This window comes from Microcaecilia unicolor, chromosome 2 (assembly GCF_901765095.1).
Source record: "Microcaecilia unicolor chromosome 2, aMicUni1.1, whole genome shotgun sequence".
NCBI classification, from domain to species: Eukaryota; Metazoa; Chordata; class Amphibia; order Gymnophiona; family Siphonopidae; genus Microcaecilia; species Microcaecilia unicolor.
In genome coordinates, this window is record NC_044032.1 from 158,247,409 (window position 1) to 158,268,823 (window position 21,415).

At 40.2% G+C, this 21,415-nt stretch overlaps 1 protein-coding gene and 1 long non-coding RNA gene across 5 annotated transcripts in view; one reads left to right on the forward strand and one right to left on the reverse strand.

Moving 5' to 3' along the window:
* Positions 1 to 15,791, forward strand: part of PAM (peptidylglycine alpha-amidating monooxygenase) — a 553,254-nt gene extending 537,463 nt beyond the window's left edge. For all 4 annotated transcript variants that reach the window (XM_030193423.1, XM_030193421.1, XM_030193424.1 and 1 more), the window contains 3 exons: positions 6,972 to 7,175; positions 11,898 to 11,954; positions 14,963 to 15,791. In XM_030193423.1, the coding sequence (XP_030049283.1) occupies positions 6,972 to 7,175; positions 11,898 to 11,954; positions 14,963 to 15,156 (455 nt within the window). In that variant the 3' untranslated portion in view covers positions 15,157 to 15,791. The remainder of the gene's footprint in view (positions 1 to 6,971; positions 7,176 to 11,897; positions 11,955 to 14,962) is intronic.
* Positions 4,814 to 21,066, reverse strand: LOC115463172. The gene is made up of 3 exons (XR_003941010.1): positions 21,056 to 21,066; positions 20,259 to 20,261; positions 4,814 to 4,932 (listed from the first exon to the last, which is right to left on the reverse strand). It is a non-coding gene; the product is annotated as an uncharacterized LOC115463172 (long non-coding RNA).
* Positions 21,067 to 21,415: the final 349 nt, after the last annotated feature.

Sequence of the window (21,415 nt, forward strand, 5' to 3'; positions counted from 1 at the left end):
GACGGATTGAGCCAGACGGGGTTTTCCTTCCATTGCTTTCAATGGAAGTAATTGAGCCAGACGGGTTTTACTTCCATTGCTTTGGAAGTAATGGAAGTAAAACCCGGCTGGCTCAATCCGTCCTCTTTTTTTCTGGAGCCATATGGTAACCCTAATCTGAGTCAAACTACGTACCGTGTGGAGTATAGCACAGAAACTACTTTGGTGGAATTGATTAGTGAATTGAGAGGTATACTGCATTTGGGGGAACTGGCTGTAGTGGTTTCCCAAGATCTAGCCTCCGCATTTGATACAGTGGACCATGACTTGCTACTGAAAAGGTTGCTTAAGGTCTGGGAGAAATTGGTTTGTATTGGTTTGCTGATTTTTTAGCGGAACGTTCATTTGTAGTGGTTTAGGGACAGAAGACATCAGGCCTCCGGCCTTACGGTGTGGTGTACTGCAAGGATAGGATCTATCCCCTTTTCTGTTTAATATTTATGTATCCCCATTGATTGGGTTGATTCAGAGCTTTGAGGTATATGTATGCGGATGATCTTTTGTTGGTTTGGAGGACCCAACATTCTAATCCTGATCTGGTAGGTTTGCAAGATGGGTTAATGGCAGTTGAGAAATGGGTGACAGGAAATAGGTTGATTTTAAGTGTGGAGAAATCGGTGGTTTGTTGGATTTGTGACGGTCAGGGTATACTGGGTCCTATGAGATGTCTGGGCAACCTTGCTCGGTGGTGAATTAATTTAAATAATTGGGTGTAATGACTGATGATAGGTTATCATTTTTTTATTATTATTATTTTGGATTTTGCTCGCATCTTTTTCAGTAGTAGCTCAAAGAGAGTTACAGTCAGGTACACTGAGTATTTACCTTTCCATAGAGGGCTCATAGTCTGATTTTGTACCTGAGGCAATAGAGGATTAAGTGACTTGCCTTTCATCGCAGGTGGATATTTTAGTGAGTCACAAATATATGACACTTAGGAAGTTGTAGGCAATTTGTAGCTTTGTGCACCCTGATTCATTTTTAATACTTTTACATAGCCTGTTTGTGCCCCATTTAGACTATGCTAACTGATCTTACACAGGGGGAATTGTGCAAATTGCAAAGGTTGCAAAATACGGCAATTCGTTTGTTGGGATGAGTGCGGAAGTACAATCATGTTATCCCCTTATATGTACATCATCATTGTTTGCCAGTTTTTTATAGAGTGCGGTTTTAAAGTATTGGTTTTCATGCATAAGGTATACTATACGGGGATTCCACTTATACTGCATAGTTTATTGATACTGTATGTGCTGGGTAGAACACTGTGTTCAAGATCCAGAATTTTGCGTCAAGTTCCAGCTGTTAAGTACTCTCATTTAGAGGTTGCTTGTAAGGGAGCATTTTATTACTTGGCACCTTGGTTGTGGAATGCTTTACCACAAGACCTCCAAGAGGTCCAATCATTGGTTAGGTTTAAGAAATTGCAAAAGTGTATTTTTTTTCAGCAGTCATTTGCAGTTTCAGCCCCTGAGGGTTAGCCTGGTTGAATGGTTAATAGGTTTACTGTATTTTATTTTACTGTTGTATGGATGGGATGAGTGAATGTTCTGGTTGTTTGCACTTTACTATTTTTAATGGAGTTTTTTTTTCTGTTTTATATTATTATTATTATTGTAAACCGCTTAGGTCAATGTAGTGGTGGAGCAGTATATCAAGTTTGAATAAACTAATGAGGAGGAGTTAAAATGCTAGTTATGTTATGTTATTAACAAGTCTTCTAGACCAACAAACACCTATTCAGTTCAAGGCAGATTATAGATTACAAAGAAGCCAGAAACACAATATATCTGGGAAAAACGTAACAAACCAAATTAACTCAAAAACTAGTGGTTTCATATTAATCCAGTAAATCTAAATCTCTCTGAGAAAAAAAACAACATTTTCAAATTCTTCCTAAATATTAAATAATGCTGACAGCATCATAGAGCCAAAGCTAGTGAATTCCATATTGAAGTTATTTGGTAATAAAGTGATGAAGAGAAATGTTTAACTGATTTCAAACAATGGCAGTTGGCAGTTGGAAATTGCAAGAGAAATTGATTACATTTAAATCTATGTAGCAAAGTCACTAAGGGACTCATTTTCAAAGCACTTAGACTTACAAAGTCTAAGAGGTCTTTTACTAAGGTGTGCTAGTGTTTTTAGAGTGTGCTAATATTTAGGGCGCGCTAAATGTTAGAGACATCCATATGGATGTCTCTTAATATTTAGCACTCGCTAAAAACACTAGCACGCCTTAGTAAAAGAGACCCTAAGTGCTTTGAAAATACGTATCTAAGTCTGTCAAGTAAGGAGGGACTATACCAGATAAAATATTAACCACCATTATTCATACCTTGAAATAAATGCATTCTTAATTGGCAACAAATGAAGTTGTAAATAATATCATGACAAGCTGAAAATCAACCTAACTGCCATATTCTTCATTACCTTCAGTCGATTGATTCATTTTGCAGAGTAACCAATAAGGACCAAATTGCAATAGTCAAATCTGGCTAATTACAGCGACTGAACAAACACCGAAGGTCCCGACAGGTATTTTTTAACAGCTGTAAGCTTTCTAAGAATAATATAGATTCAGGGTAATTGATACATGTTATTGCAATATTAAGAGATTACCCAATTCATCTCCCAGTATTTTCGACTGTAGATCTAAAGAAAATAGTACCGTCAACTGAAAAATAGGGCACATATCCTCGCTTGAGCCTATCCAGAGAAATGTAGTTTTCTCCCTATTTAATTTCAAGCGAAGGGAAGAGATCTGAACGTCGATAATTGACATACATACCTGTATACAAGGCAGAGTTTCAGCCCAAGATGAAGAACATGGCAGGAAGATGGTAATATCAACCGCATAAATGAAGTGCAGAAGTTTAGATTTATCTAGTAATCTAGATTGATCTCATCAGCAAATTAAATAACACTTGGGGAAGTGGTGATTCCTGAGGGACACCACTTAATGTTTTCCATTTATTGGACAAGACTCCATCTTTCTTAACCATGTAACATCGATTCGTTAGAAAACCATGGAACCAAAATAAGGCTTTATGTTCGATTTCACATTGATGACACATATTAATTAAGATTTGCCAGTTGACTAAATCAAATGCACCAGAGAGATTGCATTGTAAAATGATGGCATTCTGTCCTTTACTCAGTATACTCTTACCAAGAGCCACCCAAGTGTCCACCACAGTCTCCGTGCTGTAATTTGTTCTGAAACCGGATTGAGTAACATAGAGAAGGTCATGTCGATCCAAATAATCAACTATCCATTCAGTGATATACCCCTCATGAACAAGAGGATAGATGCCGCAGGCCAGAACTTGCTGACCTCAGAAAGACTACCTTTAGGGTTTTTAGGTATTGGGGTCAGAACAATATCACCTCCTAATGTAAGGAAAAATCCTCTCATCAAATGATAATTTAACCAGGCTGTTAATGTAGACAAAAATGTTGAAGATGGTACTTTAAGCAAATATGTAGGACAGCTAGCCAAACTACAGAACAATTTGGCATATTTCAACATTAATCTTAATATAGTTGAAGATTCCATTTTCTCAAATCAATTTCAGAATCTATTAGCAGGAATACCAGAATTGATGATAAATTCTTCTGGAACCCAAGATGGTCTATTGGACAATTGATTTCTAATCAAATGGATTTTACTTTCAAAATATGATACTACAGGCGGCAGTTGGGTAGTGGTGAGAGGCCAAAGCTGTAGCTTCTAGTGGTAGGTGAGTGGGTGCACCATCTGCCCACCCCTAGCAGCTGCTGCTTAACCGTTCTCCATTGCCCCGTGACCACAGCCTAATGCCTCTCTCCAGATATGCTGCAGGTGGGTGGGCAGTAGGTAGAACAGTAGCCTCTTATCCATGCCTTCTCTACTACTATAATGAATAGCTTGATGTACATCACATTGAGCATATTATGAACGTGCAATTTTATAAATGTGTATAAATAAATAATTCCAGTCGCTCCATGTCTGGCTCCTAGATCCTAAGAAAATTTGTCAAGGCCTGGGTTGGATGCTTTCCTTGAGTGTGTAGTGATAAGGTGAACCATTAGAAAGAGAGAGGAGCAAACTAAGGCAAGATGGCTAGAGAGGTTGTGTGAGCCGGAGCTCCTGAACCTCAGCGGACATACCTGAAGAAGCAGCAGTTTTCCCTGGAGGTTCCATGGGAAAAAGGAAGGGGAAAACAGGGGCACAGTCCTCCTCCGATCCTGGAAGCCCGGCTCTTCGGCAACAGATGCTGGAAAGGTTCGGCGTTCACGCACTCCAAGCACAGACGCCCACGTTGATGGGATCTGATGCTGGTCAATCAGATCGCAGCATAGAGGTGGCCTCATTAAGCCCGCCCTCAAACACAGCTCTGCCATGACCCGGAAGCAATCCGATACCAGCAGAGGTGCAGCTGGAGGAGGCCCTGCTGGTACTTCGACCCCAGAGAACTTAACAGCTAGAAGTACAAGGGTAGATAGCCCTGCACTCCTTTCTGACCTGGAGGTGGCTTCCGAGGAGACTGGAGGTCAATTAAAGCCTGCTGTGATAACGTTGGAGACATTGTGGAATGCTATTCAGGGAATGAATACCATCCTTATCAAGGTAACAAACTCAATAAAAGAAGAATTAACCGGTCTAAAACAAAGTCAAGATTCTCTGTCTGGGAGAGTACAAGAAAATGAAGGGAAAATTGAACTACTAGGAGGAGAGATTAAAAAATTACAGAACTTAACAGGAACAATGATTAAAGACAGAGATATCCTAGCTAGGAAGCTGGAATATCTTGATAATCAAGGGAGGAGGAATAATTTAAGATTTCTCAATTTTCCTAAATCACCTTTGATACCTGCAATTGATATGCTTAAAAAATATTTTGGAGAAATCTTAGGAGTTCCGATGGAGGGTTTTCCACTCATTGTTAGAGCTCAATATATATCTGGAATTAGAACCCAGCCCTTGAAATCTCAATGTGAACTTAATCTTACTGAGTTTTTGGAAAGTTCATTAGAGGTAATAACTTGATATACTCTCTCCTAGTGACATTTGCACTTGAGCCTGACAGGAACAATATCTTTCGATTATATTTTAGACATATGAATGCACAATTCTTTGGAGCCAAGATTCAAATATTTCCCGATTTGAATAAAGAAACACAAAAAAGAGGGCGAGAATTCATGGTGTTAAAACCAAGAATACTCGACCTAGGTGGAACATATGTGTTAAAATATCCTTGCAAATGTTTTGTATCTTTTGATGAAGTAAATTATGTATTTCTTGACCCGAAGAAAATGCAAAAATATATAAATTCTAAAGAAGAGGGTAAGGACGGTACTCTAACCTGAAATCTCACATAGTAATATGCTGTTAACATCAGCTAGCGGGTATATATATGTGTTTTTCCTCTCAGCATCATTATTGAATGATAATTATTTCCTTTTATGACCTGTTTTCCTTGTATCTTGCCCCAAAATTGTGGTCAATGTTTGAAGAATATTAGTCTAATTTTGTTTAGAGAAAATAATTTGTTAAACTGTATATTTCTAATATCTATTACATTACAATGGAATGGATGTAAACTTTGTAAAATCATAAAAAATAAAAGAAACAGAGAGAGTAACATTTTAAAGAATAAACACTTTGGCCTCAATTCAGTAAAGGGTGCTAAAACTCAGGCACCAAAAATGTGGGCACTAAGCACCAATTCTATATTGGCCAGACTAGGGAACCAAACACTGGTCTCCATGACAGCATGTGACCCTGCTACTGGACCACTGGGTGAGCCTCAATTGTTCTGGTTTTAGATGAACTTCCATTGGTTCTAGAAGATACGTACCCAACCCATGTTTCCAAAATACTTTTTCCGCTTCTTGGTGGAAACCATTTTAACAGGATGTGCTGTCCAGGTTGTGAGCAGCAGAGTGTTGTAGCTGTGCTTGAAAGGTTAAAAGGTTTTGTTTTCTTGAAATAAGACTTCTTTGGACTCTTTCTTCCCCCCCCCCCCTTTTTTTTTTCTAAGAGGACAAGGTAAGGAACTTCCACCTTAAAATTTTGTTACAGTGTAGTTCATAGCTGCTCTTAGCAGCTTTAAAGAGTAGTTTAAACCTTTATCATCTCATTAGATGAGAGTAGCTATTTTAAGAGGCAAAGGCAAAAAATATGGTTGATTTGTTATGCAGGATAAAAGGACTACCACCTGTAATAAAAGAAGTTAGTACATTTTGGCTGTAATGTCTCATTGCCTGTTCTCTAACTAAGCAGCCATTATCTGGCAGACTTCTAACATCTATTCTGCAAAATTCAAGATGTCACAAAAGATAAATATTCCTTTAATGCCTTTTTGCCAGCATGAAAAAAAAATCCCACAGAATGAACGGATACAGGTATTTGACTGTTTTGGCCAACATTAACTATAAAGTCTGAGTCCTGCTGAAAGGATAGTTCCTTCTTGGTCTCTTGTTTATAGAGATTAAGAACCTGTAGGATATGGGGGAGAGGGGTTGCTGCGCTATCAACCAAATTCACTGTGGGCACGAAATTGCTGGATCATGCTCAAACCAAGAGGATTAAACCTATTTAAAAGAAAAATGAAGGGGAGAAAGGGGTAGGCTAAAAGATTTTGATGAGGGATAGTAGTAACTTTTTCTGAATAGTTGATATTTTGCTGCATGATGTATTTTCAGAGTTGTGAACTGTTTAAATGGTACTGTTTGGTTTGTCATCAATAAAATATATGTCAACTAAAAAAAATGAAGTTCTGTGTGATACAATATTAAAAATCATTGTTGAAGTAATAATAGTTCTGTTCTTTCCCTTCCCCACCCCCAAATGGTGTTTTGCTTGATAGTATAATCCTTTGTGCTCCTCTATTAGCCAATTGTGTCTGGTGCCAGAATATTGATTTCTCTTTTTTTTTATTGTAAAGAAACAGAAATTGTAGAAACCAGAGTGAACAACAGACCCAAATTGATGGAATCTCTGAAGACGCAGGGCAAACAGAAAAGTGCTGAGCAGGCAACTGGCAAAGGAGTTTCATTTGTCCTCATTACCACATTATTAATCATCCCTCTCGTGGTCCTGCTTGCAATCGCAATATTCTTACGCTGGAGGAAAGTGAAAGTCTATGGAGGTTGGTAAAAATACAGTCTTAAATTATCTCATTCATCACTGTTTTTCAGTTGGCTTGCCTGGACTGCTATGTGCATAATGCAAACGGTTCTCAACCCATTCCTTGGGGTACACCCAGGCCAAAATGCATATGCGTGAGATAGATTTGTATACCGAGGAGCCAGTGCTTGAAGATCTATTTCATGCATATACGTTTTGGATATTCTGAAAACCTGACTGGCTGGGTGTGCCCTAAGGACTGAGTTGAGAAGCACTGGCATAACCTAACCACTTGGTGATCTGATACAGTGTTTCCCCAAGTCCAGTCCTGGAAGATGCATGAAAGATTTGCATATAATGGAGGCAATGTATGCAAATCAAGTTCATGCATATTTATTGTGGATATCCTGAAAACCTGACTAGCAAGGAGTACTCCAGGACCTGACTTGGGAAACACTGATCTGATATATTCAGTTCTCTTCTTTTCTTGACAATTGGCTCTGTTTTATCCATGACTTTTAAAATTGCATTTTGGCTAATGGACTGCCATAAAACAGGCTTTGGGATTGGGTTGGATTGGATTTATTGATTTTATATATCACATAAATACCTTAGTGTTGAAGTGGTTTTCAGTATACAATATCCACAATAATCAAATCTCACATATCAATTAAAGTACTGTTGAAACAACCACATTTTTAAAAGTTTACAAAAAGCACAGTATGGCTTAAATCTAGGCGGCTCCTTATACAGTTCCCCTTGTGTGTATAAGTGCCTCTGTGTATATCATATGTGTCAGTTTCCAAGGTACCTTATCTTTTAGAATGACAGTTTATTTTCAGTTTTCCCATGCTAACCTTACTGCTGATGGGCCAAATTTTACAAACCTACGTGTACAAAAGGAACCAAAGTAAGGAGCCACCTCAAAAAAAAAAATTGTTTAGTACTTTCCTGAGATGGGGTAGACACTACAGAGGTGAACACAATTGCCTCCTGATGCAAGCACATCCTAAGACCAAGCAGTCTGGTACTTGGCATGTGAGTTGGCCTTGGAGCAGGTACAATAGCTGATGCAGAAACTTTATAATAAACTTGTGTAGACCCATTGTAAAATGTGAACTATACACACATTTTTTTGGCCAACCCAAATTGTGTTCCCTTAGAATCTCTGCTCACCAGATCATCTACATGTGGAAGTAGAAGCTCTCTGAAATTGCCATTTGCATCAATATGCCATCAATATCTATAAGTGCCACTATTTCTGCATGTTGTTGCTTCTAAAATGGCCTCCATAGTCTAGCAGTAACCAAAACCAAGGTAGTATAGTCCTGGGAAAATTAATCTTGCTTATTCTAGAAAGTGATCCCTTCATGAAAGTGAGCCTGCCATGAGTGGGAAAGCGCGGGGTACAAATGTAACAAAAAATAAAATAAAATAAATATTAAAAACTGAGAGGTCAGTGTAATAAGGTGCCTTATCCTTTAGAATCTATTTTGAAAGACCTAATTTTATAGATGTGGGGAACATTCTATATATATCACAATAAGCTCCCAAACATCCACTCTTTTTCGATTTTTTTTTATATATACACATTTTTTCAAAAGACCCGCATTAAAGAAACTTTTTATATGAATATATATATATGGGGATCATCAGAATCTTCATTAGCAATCCCTTCCGGGCACAGCGTCCCATATTTTAGGGCGCCATGTAACTCTTCATAGATCTGCCCACTTCATATTTTTTCTTTTATTATTGCTTTCTAATCTTTATCTTTATCTTCTTATTTTTAATTCTTCATCTTACGACTTATAAAAATCATAACATTTCATTACTTATAAGTAGCAAATCACTTAGCTTTTCAGCAGCAATTTTTGCAAGCAAGCCAAACCTCTGCCAACATGGCCAGGTTTCGAATCAGGGTAGAGGTTTGCTGTCAAAGGAATAAATATCTAGTTAATACTTAAAAATACTTATCCTTTAGAATGGCAGTTTATTTTTCAGTCTTCCCATGCTAACCTTACTGCTGATGAAATAGAGATTTTAGCTTGGGAAAACCCACAATAAAACTATTGCAATAAAGGGTTATGTGCCCAGCATGCGAGTCACATGTAAACCATTGATGCAGAATCTTTACTCGAGCTCTGGGTTGAAGTAAAGATTCTCTATATGGGAGCAACTGTCATCTTAGGTGAAGTGCAGTACTTAGAAATTGCAGTAGCTCACCCTATCCCACTTCCTGGCCTTATCACCTCAAATCAAGGTACCTGGCACAGGGAGGCCCTGAACCAGAGAGCCTTGAATTTCCATGAACCAGTAATACTTCTCTGGTATTGGAAAAATGTTCAGCAGCATTCTCTCTTTTTGCTGCCATCTTGAAAATTAAAAGCACTGGACCCCTAGCAATAAGTTGGAACACACCGCTGGGGGTCAGTACCAAATAAGGCATTCATAAGAACATAAGAATAGCCATATTGGGTCAGACCAATGGTCCATCTAGCCCAGTATCATGTTTCCAACAATAGCCAATTCAGGTCATAAGTACCTGGCAGAAACCCAAATAGTAGCAACATTCCATGCTACCGATCCCAGGGCAAGCAATGGCTTCCTCCATGTCTATCTCAATATCAGACTATCACCGACAGTGGCCAATCCAGGTCAAGGGCACCTGGCACGCTCCCCAAACGTAAAAACATTCCAGACAAGTTATACCTAAAAATGCGGAATTTTTCCAAGTCCATAGACCGCTATTAAATGGACTTGGAAAAATTCCGCATTTTTAGGTATAACTTGTCTGGAATGTTTTTACGTTTGGGGAGCGTGCCAGGTGCCCTTGACCTGGATTGGCCACTGTCGGTGACAGGATGCTAGGCTAGATGGACCTTTGGTCTTTCCCAGTATGGCACTACTTATGTACTTATGGACTTTTCCTCCAGGAACTTGTCCAAACCTTACCCAGATACGCTGTTACTGCTTCCTCTGGCAAAGAGTTCCAGTGCTTAACTATTCATTGAGTGAAAAAATATTTCCTCCTGTTTGTTTTAAAAGAGTTTCCATGTAAGTTCATTGAGTGTTCTCTAGTCTTTTTACTTTTTGAAAGAGTAAAAAATCAATTCACTTTTACTCGTTTTGCACCTCTCAGGAGTTTATAGACCTCAATCATATCTTCCCTCAGCCATCTCTTTTCCAAGATGAAAAGCCCTAACCTCTTTAGCCTTTCCTCATATGAGAGGAGTTTCATCCCTTTTATCATTTTGGTTGCTCTTCTTTGAACCGTTTCTAATTCCACTATATATTTTTTGAGATACAGCGACCAGAGCTGAACACAATACTTAAGGTGAGGTCGCACCATGGAGCAAACCTTTACTTGGCAGTGGAAAATGAGGATTCTGCTGGATGCCTCCCTGTTACAGACATATAGTCGTTGTCCATGGAGGTTATTGCAGCATTGGAGGCAGTATGGTTGAGGACCTACCTGGGCCAGATAGCATCAGGGGAAATATTTTTTTTCTTTCCCACTCACTAACAGGCCAGAAGAAAGAAGAAAACATTTCCACATGATGTGCTCTGATTTTTCCCTCAGTGTATATTTTTTTAGTTTCAACAATTTTTATTGATAATCCAACATATTAAACATTATCAACACGTTCAATGTAGCATAAACTGAGTATCAAAACATGCTTCATAAGAACAAGATAATAAAATCCATCATCAAAGATTTAACATTTTTCTCCCCTTTCCACCCAACCTCCCCCCCCCCCCCACCCCCCCGAGTGGTTTTAAACATTAAACAATAATAGTAATATAAGCCAGACGGGACTGGCCAATAGCTCAAAAGGTATATTTTAACAATAAAATCTTATTGAATACTAACCCACCCCAACTTTGAGAATCTCCCCCTCCCCTACTGCAAACCTCCCCCCCCCCATGTGTGCCCCAGGAGGTCTGGATTCTTATGACCTCCCAGAACAATGGATGGAAAGCAACTTAAACCAGCTCTTGTCCCAATCCCCCCTCCCCCTTTTAAAGGAGCTGACAGCTCATCACAACAGATTCATAATAAGACTTCTACCTCATGGTGACAGAGAGGCCAAATAGGGATTTCTCAGTGTATTTTTTTTTAATGCTGTGGTAAATTGCAGGCCATTAGTTTACTGCATCAGGATTAAAAGTATTTTGAAATTAATGCATTAGAATGCTGTGTGCTGGAGCTTACTGAACAGCTTCTTACATTGACGTTTGCATCATTGATGGAGCATTGTGAAGAACCTTTTACACTAAAGTGGTACAACTCCCTGGGGCTTAAATTTCTATTGCTGCCAGTTTCACAACGGTCTTGGGATCATTCCTGTTATTACAACATTTTATTGATATATAGCACTGACAGGGTACACAGTATTGTGCCAAGTTAACATTGATAAGTTGAAAAGGAATACAATAAATTCTTGATATTAGTTATAGATAAGAAAGTTCTCTGCCTAAAGAGCAGCCTTACTGGGAACAAAAAGGTGAGATATAAAGGTGGTATCCCTTATTTGTCCTGACTTAGATTGTAAGCTCTTTTGAGCAGGGACTGTCTTTTCTTCATGTTCAATTGTGAAGCGCTGCGTAAGACTGGTAGCGCTTTAGAAATGATTTGTAGTAGTAGTTGTATAAGCATACGGCTTTCACTTTAAAAAATTGAATGGAAGCGTGAGTCAGTCCTGGGAAAAAAATTACCTGGAGTGTTCTCTTCTCCTTGCAGCTGAGACAGAGCCCAAGCTTGAATCAAGTTCAGGAGGACTCTTAGGAAGATTTCGAGGTATGTAAAATGACTTGGAACTGTGTAACCACTGTAAGTGCCTTGAACCAGCTGAGCCGAGAACAATACAGTTTGCATATGGCAGAGTTTTATTTTTAATAAGTATAAATAACAACAAATAAAGGGCCTCTTTTACAAAGCCGCGCTACCGATTCTCGGTGTGGCAAATGAGAGGAAGCCCATTCAATTCCTGTGGGCTTCCTCTCATTTGACAGTGACAGCCAGGGTCCTGGGCATGTGCTGAAAAGTTGTGCTCAACTCTATGACCGCACTTAAATTTGCATGTCATTAGCATTGAACATGAGGGAAATATCCAGATTTGCTGATCAGGTAGTATTTCTCCAGCACTGTTAGAAACAGCGCCGAAGTTTTGAGCATCTGGACACAAGTTTTTCAGCATGCCATCTAATTGTTCTTCTATAGACAGAAAAATATAAACAATCAGGTTGTTCTCAACAATAATTACATTTTATGCTTTAGAAATCAACCACTGACTAATAATTCTAAATCAGCAGAGGCAAAAGGACTTCAATAAAATTATCAGTCTTAACTTCTTCCCTTTTTTTTTTTTTGGTAATGAACCTAGTCCGAGGGAAGCTGATTGATTTAAGTCATCAATCTTCTTTTAGGAAATATTTAGTTGATAGACTGGTCCTAATGGCTGTAAAATCTCAATGGATTTGGGTGAATTCACCAAATCATCAGTCTTCCATTCTGTAGTTTAAACCCATGGTATTATATTCTAATACACTAATTCATTGTACTCCCACATTCTGTGTCGAAGCTCAAAAAAATTAGATTCACAATTTATAAGCGATTCCAGCAGATACATTATTTTTTCAAAGCCTTGAAGACCACAGTGGGGCTGTTTTCTTGAATTGTATTCTGTAATTATTTGATTGTCTATATTTTATTGTTTTTATGATTTATGTATGTGATTTTGTTATCCGCCTTGGTCCAGGCGGACTATAACTGAATAACTAAGAAACCCTTTTACAGAGCAGCGGTAAGCCCAACGCAAGCTTACCGCTCACTCTTCTGGGACTACTGCCGGCACAACACGGCCACCCGCAGTAGTCCTGCCCCGAGCGCACACCATTTTCAGGAGGGAAAAGAAAACCCCCGGAAATGGCTTGCACTACGGTAACCCAGTGGTAATCGGTTACTGCTGGGTTAGTGCAGGAGCCCTTATCGCCACCTCAGTGGGCAGAGCCAGGATTTACCAGATTAGCAATGATTTTCAGGTCACTAACCGATAAATTTAGGAGAGCAAAAAAGCTGTCCTAACGTTATCCAGACGGTATCAACTGGGACCTGGATAACTTCCAGCAGCCACAGATGACATAGATGTTCAGTGCTATTGCCCAAATTAGACCCAGCATTGAATATGGGTCAGGTTCAACACATGACAGTCAGCTCCTGGAAGTTCATTGACTGCTATGAGCAAGAATGGTTAGGGGGTGGGTATACATATAGCCAAACCTTTGCTTTCTTCCTGAACTGTGAATAAATGCCAGTATCTCTTAATTTTTGAGCCAAAGAATTCCACAGTGCAGGTCCTTAATGTGTGAAGGCAATCTGATATGTAGAAATTAAAAGCCTCTGAGGAAGAGGAATTGTCTTTAAAGTATTGCTTCTCACTATTAAGGCCCTTCGGATTGGCCTTCCTGATTACCTGTCATCCCCCTTATCCCTTCTTGTTGAATCTTCACTAAAACAATTCAAAATTGACATTAAGACTTGGCTTTTTCACTGTGCTTTCATGACAGGTTGGAAGTTTTTGTCTTGAATTCAGTGGGATTTTTTTTTTTTTTAATTTATTTATTGTATTTTTCAGACACGCATATTGGACACACGCCAAAAATGAAATTACCGCAAGAGCCATGCGGTAGCCGGATGGTAACTCCATTTTGGCGCGCGTAGACGCTTATGTGGCTTAGTAAAAGGGCCTTTAAATCACAACAAATAATCTGGTGGCAGAAAAGGGATGGGATTGGATGTACCAACTTTCTGTGGTTACAATCAAAGCGGTGTACATATTATATACAGCTACTTACTTTGTACCTGGGGCAATGGAGGGTAGGCCAAAGTCCGTAGGAGCTGCAGTGGGAATCAAACCCGGTTCCCCTGGTTCTTAGGCTGCTGCACCAACCATTAGGCTGATATTTGTTCCAAATACTGGAATTAGAAGCCAGGCTGATAGCTCAGTGCTCCCCAAACATTTTTCACCCACAACATTCCTGTGACTCCAGTTTTTCCATGCCTTTTTCCACACCAGCTCCTGTTATTGTTAGATAATGCTACTGCAGGTCAAGTTATAGAAGCCTGTGGGGGCTGATGTTGCCATTGTTGTGGGGGCAGTTCTATAACTTGATACCTCAAGTTAGATGTGCTGGGTACCAATTCTGTAATGGCATCTGTGCACCAAAATGCCATTATTGAATACTAGTGGAAGTCTGCATTGACACTCCTACATTTAGGTGTGACTATTTACGTCGTCAATGGCAAGTGTAAATGCAACATGTTTGTAACATAGTATTCTGTTCGTGCCCCTCCCATCCTCCACCCATGTGTAGGCCCTCCTTGCAGTTACACACTAAGGTACGTTTGCACTACCTTATAGAATAGCACATAGTGCAATTACTTGTGTAGGTGCCAATTGTTTTAGCATTTACCCACGCAAGACGTATGTAACTGCTGGCGCCCAGTTATACAATTGCCCTGCCCATTCTTAGGTGAAGATGCAAACTGGTGATTAGAATAACCTAACAAACTTGCTAATGCTCTAGTTTACACAATTGTGAATAATATATAGGTGGTAATCTGGTTTTTTTTGTAGCCAAACCTGCCAACCCAGAGGTGACTCTATAACATGGCTGATGTAATATAACTGGAAAACTGTTGAGATCCACTCTGACAGGTTCTGTGTAAATGCAGATTACCATAGATAGTAATGTCCATTGTATTAAGTAATATCTTGTTTTATCAAATATCTGATATTCTTACAGGGAAAGGCAGTGGCGGCCTAAACCTGGGGAACTTTTTTGCAAGCCACAAAGGATACAGTCGGAAAGGATTTGACAGACTAAGCACAGAAGGGAGTGATCAAGAAAAAGACGAGGACGATGGTACAGATTCAGAAGAAGAGTATTCTGCCCCACCACCACCCCCACCAGCACCACCAGTGTCCTCGTCATCCTGAAACTGACTTCCAGTTTATGTTGAATGATTTTACCCATCATTGCGAGGTTGCTTTACCCGTAGCACGTTTAAGGTTGTGTATTTAATTGTAACTGTACGCGTCTCTGTGGGGCTGTACATTGTCACGGTTTTCTTTTCTTTAAGCAGGGAAGGGTGTTGGTTACTTATATTGTTGCCATATTTCTGTCATTATCTAAACCCTAAAAAAATCATCTACTCTTGCAGTGTTAACTTTGAAAATTAACTATGTAGTATTTAATCATTTTAGCATCTTGAAAGGAATTTTTTTTTCTCTTCCCTTTTTCCCATCTTTTGTAGACAAGTTCATCCTCTGCTTATTTTCCAGGAGAATTTTGGTTGCCGATTTCTATGTTCTTTTCAGCCTTTCCTTTTCAGCATTCTAAACATGTTACAGTTCAGACACGTGCCACACGAAAATAAAGCTGCTAGATCTTCTTCTATTTTTTTAAATCACTTCATTATTATGTTGCATCTAGAGAAAAAAGTCTCTATTTAAAGATTTTGCTTTTGTTTTGGTGGCGTTTCTGGGATGTCTTATTTTTAGATGGGTACACTGTTTAGAACACTATTTTCAGAAACTGAATGTACTTTGTGTAATAAAGTGTTCGCAGACCATTAGTGTCAGAGTGTATGTTGGAATGTTTGCAGGTTGAAAAAGGCATGCCCTTCCCTCTCTCTGTTGTTGTTTTTTTTTTTTTTAAGATTCAGCTTTATAATGGTAGGGGATACAGATACAGTAAACCATTATTCACCAGCCAAAAAGACAAAAGTGATTTTTTTAAAAATTAAGCTTGGACCATATTTTGTTATGTAGAGAGAGAGAAATAGGGAGAATGAACAGCTTGCAAAAGTGTATTAGACCAAGCTATCTTTAAGCACTTCAATAGAAATTGTGCCTGTATATTGAATCTGCAGGGTGTTTAATAAAATGTGATCTTAGCTAAGAGGAAATATGTGTCAAATTGCATATGCTAATAAATTTAGTGGCTCAGTATAGGCAATTAGTGTTAGGTTTAAGGAGGTATTTCCACATAGGAATTACTTAGCTCTCAAAGTTACTAAATTATGAACTTGAAATTTTGGACGTTCATGGTACATAGACAAATATTCTTATTATTCATTAACGAGAACCTGTACAGGGAAGATAAATGCTGTAAGCACACCTTTAGCTTTGTGGCATCCCTCAATTAACTTTCAGGCACCTAGTCCTCCCTCCCCATCAAGATTTTGGATTAATTTAACTCAAATAATCAGTATTACCCCAATAGTATCTCCCAGAAGAATCTATTAAAAATGCATAATTGGACATCATACTTATAAATATTTACTTATAAATATTAACCTTGTGTGTATACAGTACACGATGAGGACAGTTTCCAAAAGCCGTTTAGCCAGGTAAATGTTGCTTGAAAATTGCCCACCCTACCTGTAATGTGTGTGCTGACGGTTCTTTGACTTCATGTGGCTGTTAGGAGCTATTCTTTTGCCTTGACTGTAGCTGCTCTTTGATGTCCCTGTAGAAGCTGCCACTCTAGGTAAATGTGTAGTCTCGTTAGGTCGGATACACACATACTTTATGTAGTATCATTTGGTTCAGACACAAGTGCATGTGACCATTTCATAATAGAGCCCCTCAAAACATTGCACGTTCTTGTGTTTGAAGCTGTCCAAAAATACTTGTATTTTGATTTTAGACTGCTATGCCATAATTCCACAGAGGATACCTGGGAGTGGGGGGTTCAATTCCCTGCCAGTCAGCTTGATCTAATATGTGTAACTGGCAATATACATAGCACAGAAAAAGGAGGGAGCAGTGGCTCTTTTTACAGTTTAAGAAATGTAGAGAGAGGTTTCCTCCGTTTATAGCAACTTAAATCTGCAAGATTTTCACAGTATTCACTGGAATTATATGTGCAAAAATAAGCCATGCTAAATTGGACCAACTGATTTTGATAAAGCAGACTTATTGGAGGTAATTTTATAAAGCATTTTTGCATGTAAAGCATGTTTTTCATGTGGAGAATAAATACATGAATATTTGGTTGCTCAGGGGAGAATTCATCTTTCCGCTGCTTTTGACACTGTTGATCACAGCATACTTCTCGATACCCTGTCCTCACTTGGATTCCAGGGCTCTGTCCTTTCCTGGTTCTCTTCCTACCTCTCCCTCTGCACCTTTAGTGTTCACTCTGGTGGATCCTCTTCTACTTCTATCCCTCTGCCTGTCGGCGTACCTCAGGGTTCTGTTCTTGGTCCCCTCCTCTTTTCTATCTACACTTCTTCCCTTGGTTCATTAATCTCATCCCGTGGCTTTTCCTACCATCTCTGTGCTGATGACTCCCAAATCTACCTTTCTACCCCTGATATCTCACCTTGCATCCAAACCAAAGTTTCAGTGTGCTTGTCTGACATTGCTGTCTGGATGTCTCAATGCCACCTGAAATTAAATATGACCAAAACCGAGCTTCTCATTTTCCCCCCCAAACCCACCTCCCCGCTCCCCCCGTTTTCTATTTCTGTTGATGGCTCTCTCATTCTCCCTGTCTCCTCAGCTCGAAACCTTGGGATCATCTTTGACTCTTCTCTCTCCTTCTCTGCTCATATCCAGCAGATTGCCAAGACCTGTCGTTTCTTTCTTTACAACATCTGTAAAATCCGCCCCTTTCTTTCCGAGCACTCTACCAAAACCCTCATCCACACCCTTGTCACCTCTCGTTTAGACTACTGCAATCTGCTTCTTGCTGGCCTCCCACATAGTCACCTCTCCCCTCTCCAGTCGGTTCAAAACTCTGCTGCCCGTCTCATCTTCCGCCAGGGTCGCTTTACTCATACTACCCCTCTCCTCAAGACCCTTCACTGGCTCCCTATCCGTTTTCGCATCCTGTTCAAACTTCTTCTACTAACCTATAAATGTACTCACTCTGCTGCTCCCCAGTATCTCTCCACACTCGTCCATCCCTACACCCCTTCCCGTGCACTCCGCTCCATGGATAAACCCTTCTTATCTGTTCCCTTCTCCACTACTGCCAACTCCAGACTTCGCGCCTTTTGTCTCGCTGCACCCTACGCCTGGAATAAACTTCCTGAGCCCCTATGTCTTGCCCCATCCTTGGCCACCTTTAAATCTAGACTGAAAGCCCACCTCTTTAACATTGCTTTTGACTCGTAACCACTTGTAACCACTCGCCTCCACCTACCCTCCTCTCTTCCTTCCCGTTCACATTAATTGGATTTGATTTACTTACTTTATTTATTTTTTGTCTATTAGATTGTAAGCTCTTTGAGCAGGGACTGTCTTTCTTCTATGTTTGTGCAGCGCTGCGTATGCTTTGTAGCGCTATAGAAATGCTAAATAGTAGTAGCAGTATTAGGGCCTTATTGCAACTTAAACGGCCTTAACACCGCCTGACAAAATATACCGTGGCAATATTTAAGTCACTGTGGGTTAAATGGTAATGAGACGCAAAACATGAAAATGCATGTTTTGCATCTCATTACTATGCAAATACCCTAACACAACTTGTGATGATAAACTGCAAGTTGTGTTAGGGTCCAAAAATCATGGTAAATTAACTCTGGCCCAGCAGAGCAGAGTGCCTCCCGGCTCAATTCCTGTTCACCCCCATAAATTCAAACCAACCCTCTCCCCACCCCCAAGGTAGCCCTTGCACCTTCAAAAGGCTACCTTGATATCATTGGTGGAAATATGACCCTAGTGGTAGTCAGGCTATTATGCAGTCAGTGCCAGACTGGGCAACAGAGACTGAGCATTGCTCCTGGCTGAAGACCCCCCTTCCCCCAAGGAGCATCGGTGATATCAAGGTAGCCCTTTGAGTGGGCAGGGGCTAGCTTTGAGGGCTTGAACTTGGGGTTGGGGGCACCCTGCTGTGCTGTCCTGGGAGCATAGTGTCGCAGCTTTTGCAGCCTGATGCCCTTGGGCCATGGGAATAATGCTGCTTATGAGGTGGTTCAGCATTATTCTCAACCTTGGATTCAGCAACCTGTGTTATGGGGATCATGCAGGTTGTGGAATCCCATGGGGGGGGGGGGGGGGGGGGGGAGGGTCAAGGTGCAGTAAAAGGTGAATTTTTACCAGACCTTGATGAATTCCCTCCTCGATATTATAAATATACATACACAAAAGATGGTTCATATGCATTGCTGGGGCATGGTTTAGGTGGATTGCGTAAGTTATAAAATACATGCACAGAAGACATACACATTTGGAGCGGGTATGAATTTGTGCATGAAACTTTCTGTGCTATTAGGGCTAGTACTGAATTATGCTTGTGTTATAAAATAGAAGCACTCAGGTCATCACGCTCCACAGATAATCATCAAAAAATATTAAGTAATTTTTGTATGCGTAAAAATACTTAACTATAATGTATACTGAATAATATAATATATAGTAGGACCTTCTGTATCACAGAATGGCTGATGATTTCAAAATAGATCCATCCTAGGATATAGGAGCACACAGTGATACAAAGTCCATGGTGGCTAACTACATTCTTATCATATATGCGGAGCTACTTTAATTTTTTAAATTTTATCAACAAATTTTGACAGTGGATCCAGCACTGAACCCCTATTTGAAAGAATAGGTTGCCCAGGATGTTGTTGCACCATAAATACATATACTCCAGGATAGAGCCACTGAAATCAGACATACTCTGATATTTATTTATTTATTACATTTGTACCCCGCGCTTTCCCACTCAAAGCAGGTTCAATGCGGCGTACATAGTAATTGGGATTACAAAGTATTGGTGGAGAGAAATAAGTTGAGTATGATACATGCTTAAATCCATTTAAAGCTATGGAAGTCAATCTCTAAAGGAACTGGGGAGGTTTTTTGAGGACTGATATCCTGTTGTCCTTGGAGAACACCTATAATGGATGAACAACTCTGTGTTATTTGAAAACACAACAAATATCATTGCCCTCACTTACGAGAATCCTTAGCTTCAGTGGCTTGCAAAACTTTTCACACCCTTCCACATTTCTCACATTCTATGGTCAAAATAATAATTCAAAATGTATTACAGCAGGAATTTGTTTAACTGTTTTAGGCAACACATTCTCAAATTTAAGGGCCCTGTTTACTAAGGTGCGCTAGCGTTTTTAGCATGCACTAAATGCTACAGATACCCATATATTCCTATCCTATGGGTGTCTCTAGCATTCTCCGAGGACAAGCAGGCTGCTTGTTCTCACTGATGGGTGACGTCCACGGCAGCCCTACTACTACTACTACTTGACATTTCTAAAGCGCTACTAGGGTTATGCAGCGCTGTACAATTTAACATAGAAGGACAGTCCCTGCTCAAAGGAGCTTACAATCTAAAGGACAAATGTCAGTCAAATAGGGGCAGTCTACATTTCCTGAAAGGTATAAAGGTTAGGTGCCGAAAGCAACATTGAAGAGGTGGGCTGAGCAAGGATTTGAAGATGGGTAGGGAGGGGGCTTGGCGTAAGGGCTCAGGAAGTTTATTCCAAGCATAGGGTGAGGCGAGGCAGAATGAGCGGAGCCTGGAGTTGGCGGTGGTGGAGAAGGGTACTGAGAGGAGGGATTTGTCCTGTGAGTGGAGGTTACGGGCGGGAATGTAAGGGGAAATGAGGGTAGAGAGGTAATGAGGGGCTGCAGACTGAGTGCATTTGTAGGTAAGAAGGAGAAGCTTGAACTGTATGCGGTATCTGATTGGAAGCCAGTGAAGTGACCTGAGAAGAGGGGTGATATGAGTATATCGGTTCAGGCAGAATATAAGACGTGCAGCAGAGTTCTGAACAGATTGAAGGGGGGATAGATGGCTAAGTGGGAGGCCAGTAAGGAGTAGGTTGCAGTAGTCAAGGCAGGAGATAATGAGAGCGTGGACGAGAGTACGGGTGGTGTGCTCAGAGAGGAAAGGGCGAATTTTGCTGATAAAGAGAAAGAAGCGACAGGTCTTGGCTATCTGCTGGATATGCGCAGAGAAGGAGAGGGAGGAGTCGAAGATGACTCCGAGGTTGCGGGCAGATGAAACGGGGAGGATGAGGGTGCCATCAACTGAGATAGAGAGTGGAGGAAGAGGAGAAGTGGGTTTTGGTGGAAAGACGATAAGCTTGGTCTTGGACATGTTCAGTTTCAGGTGGCGGTTGGACATCCATGCAGTAATGTCGGATAAGCAGGCCGATACCTTGGCCTGGGTCTCCGCGGTGATGTCTGGTGTGGAGAGATATAGCTGGGTGTCATCAGC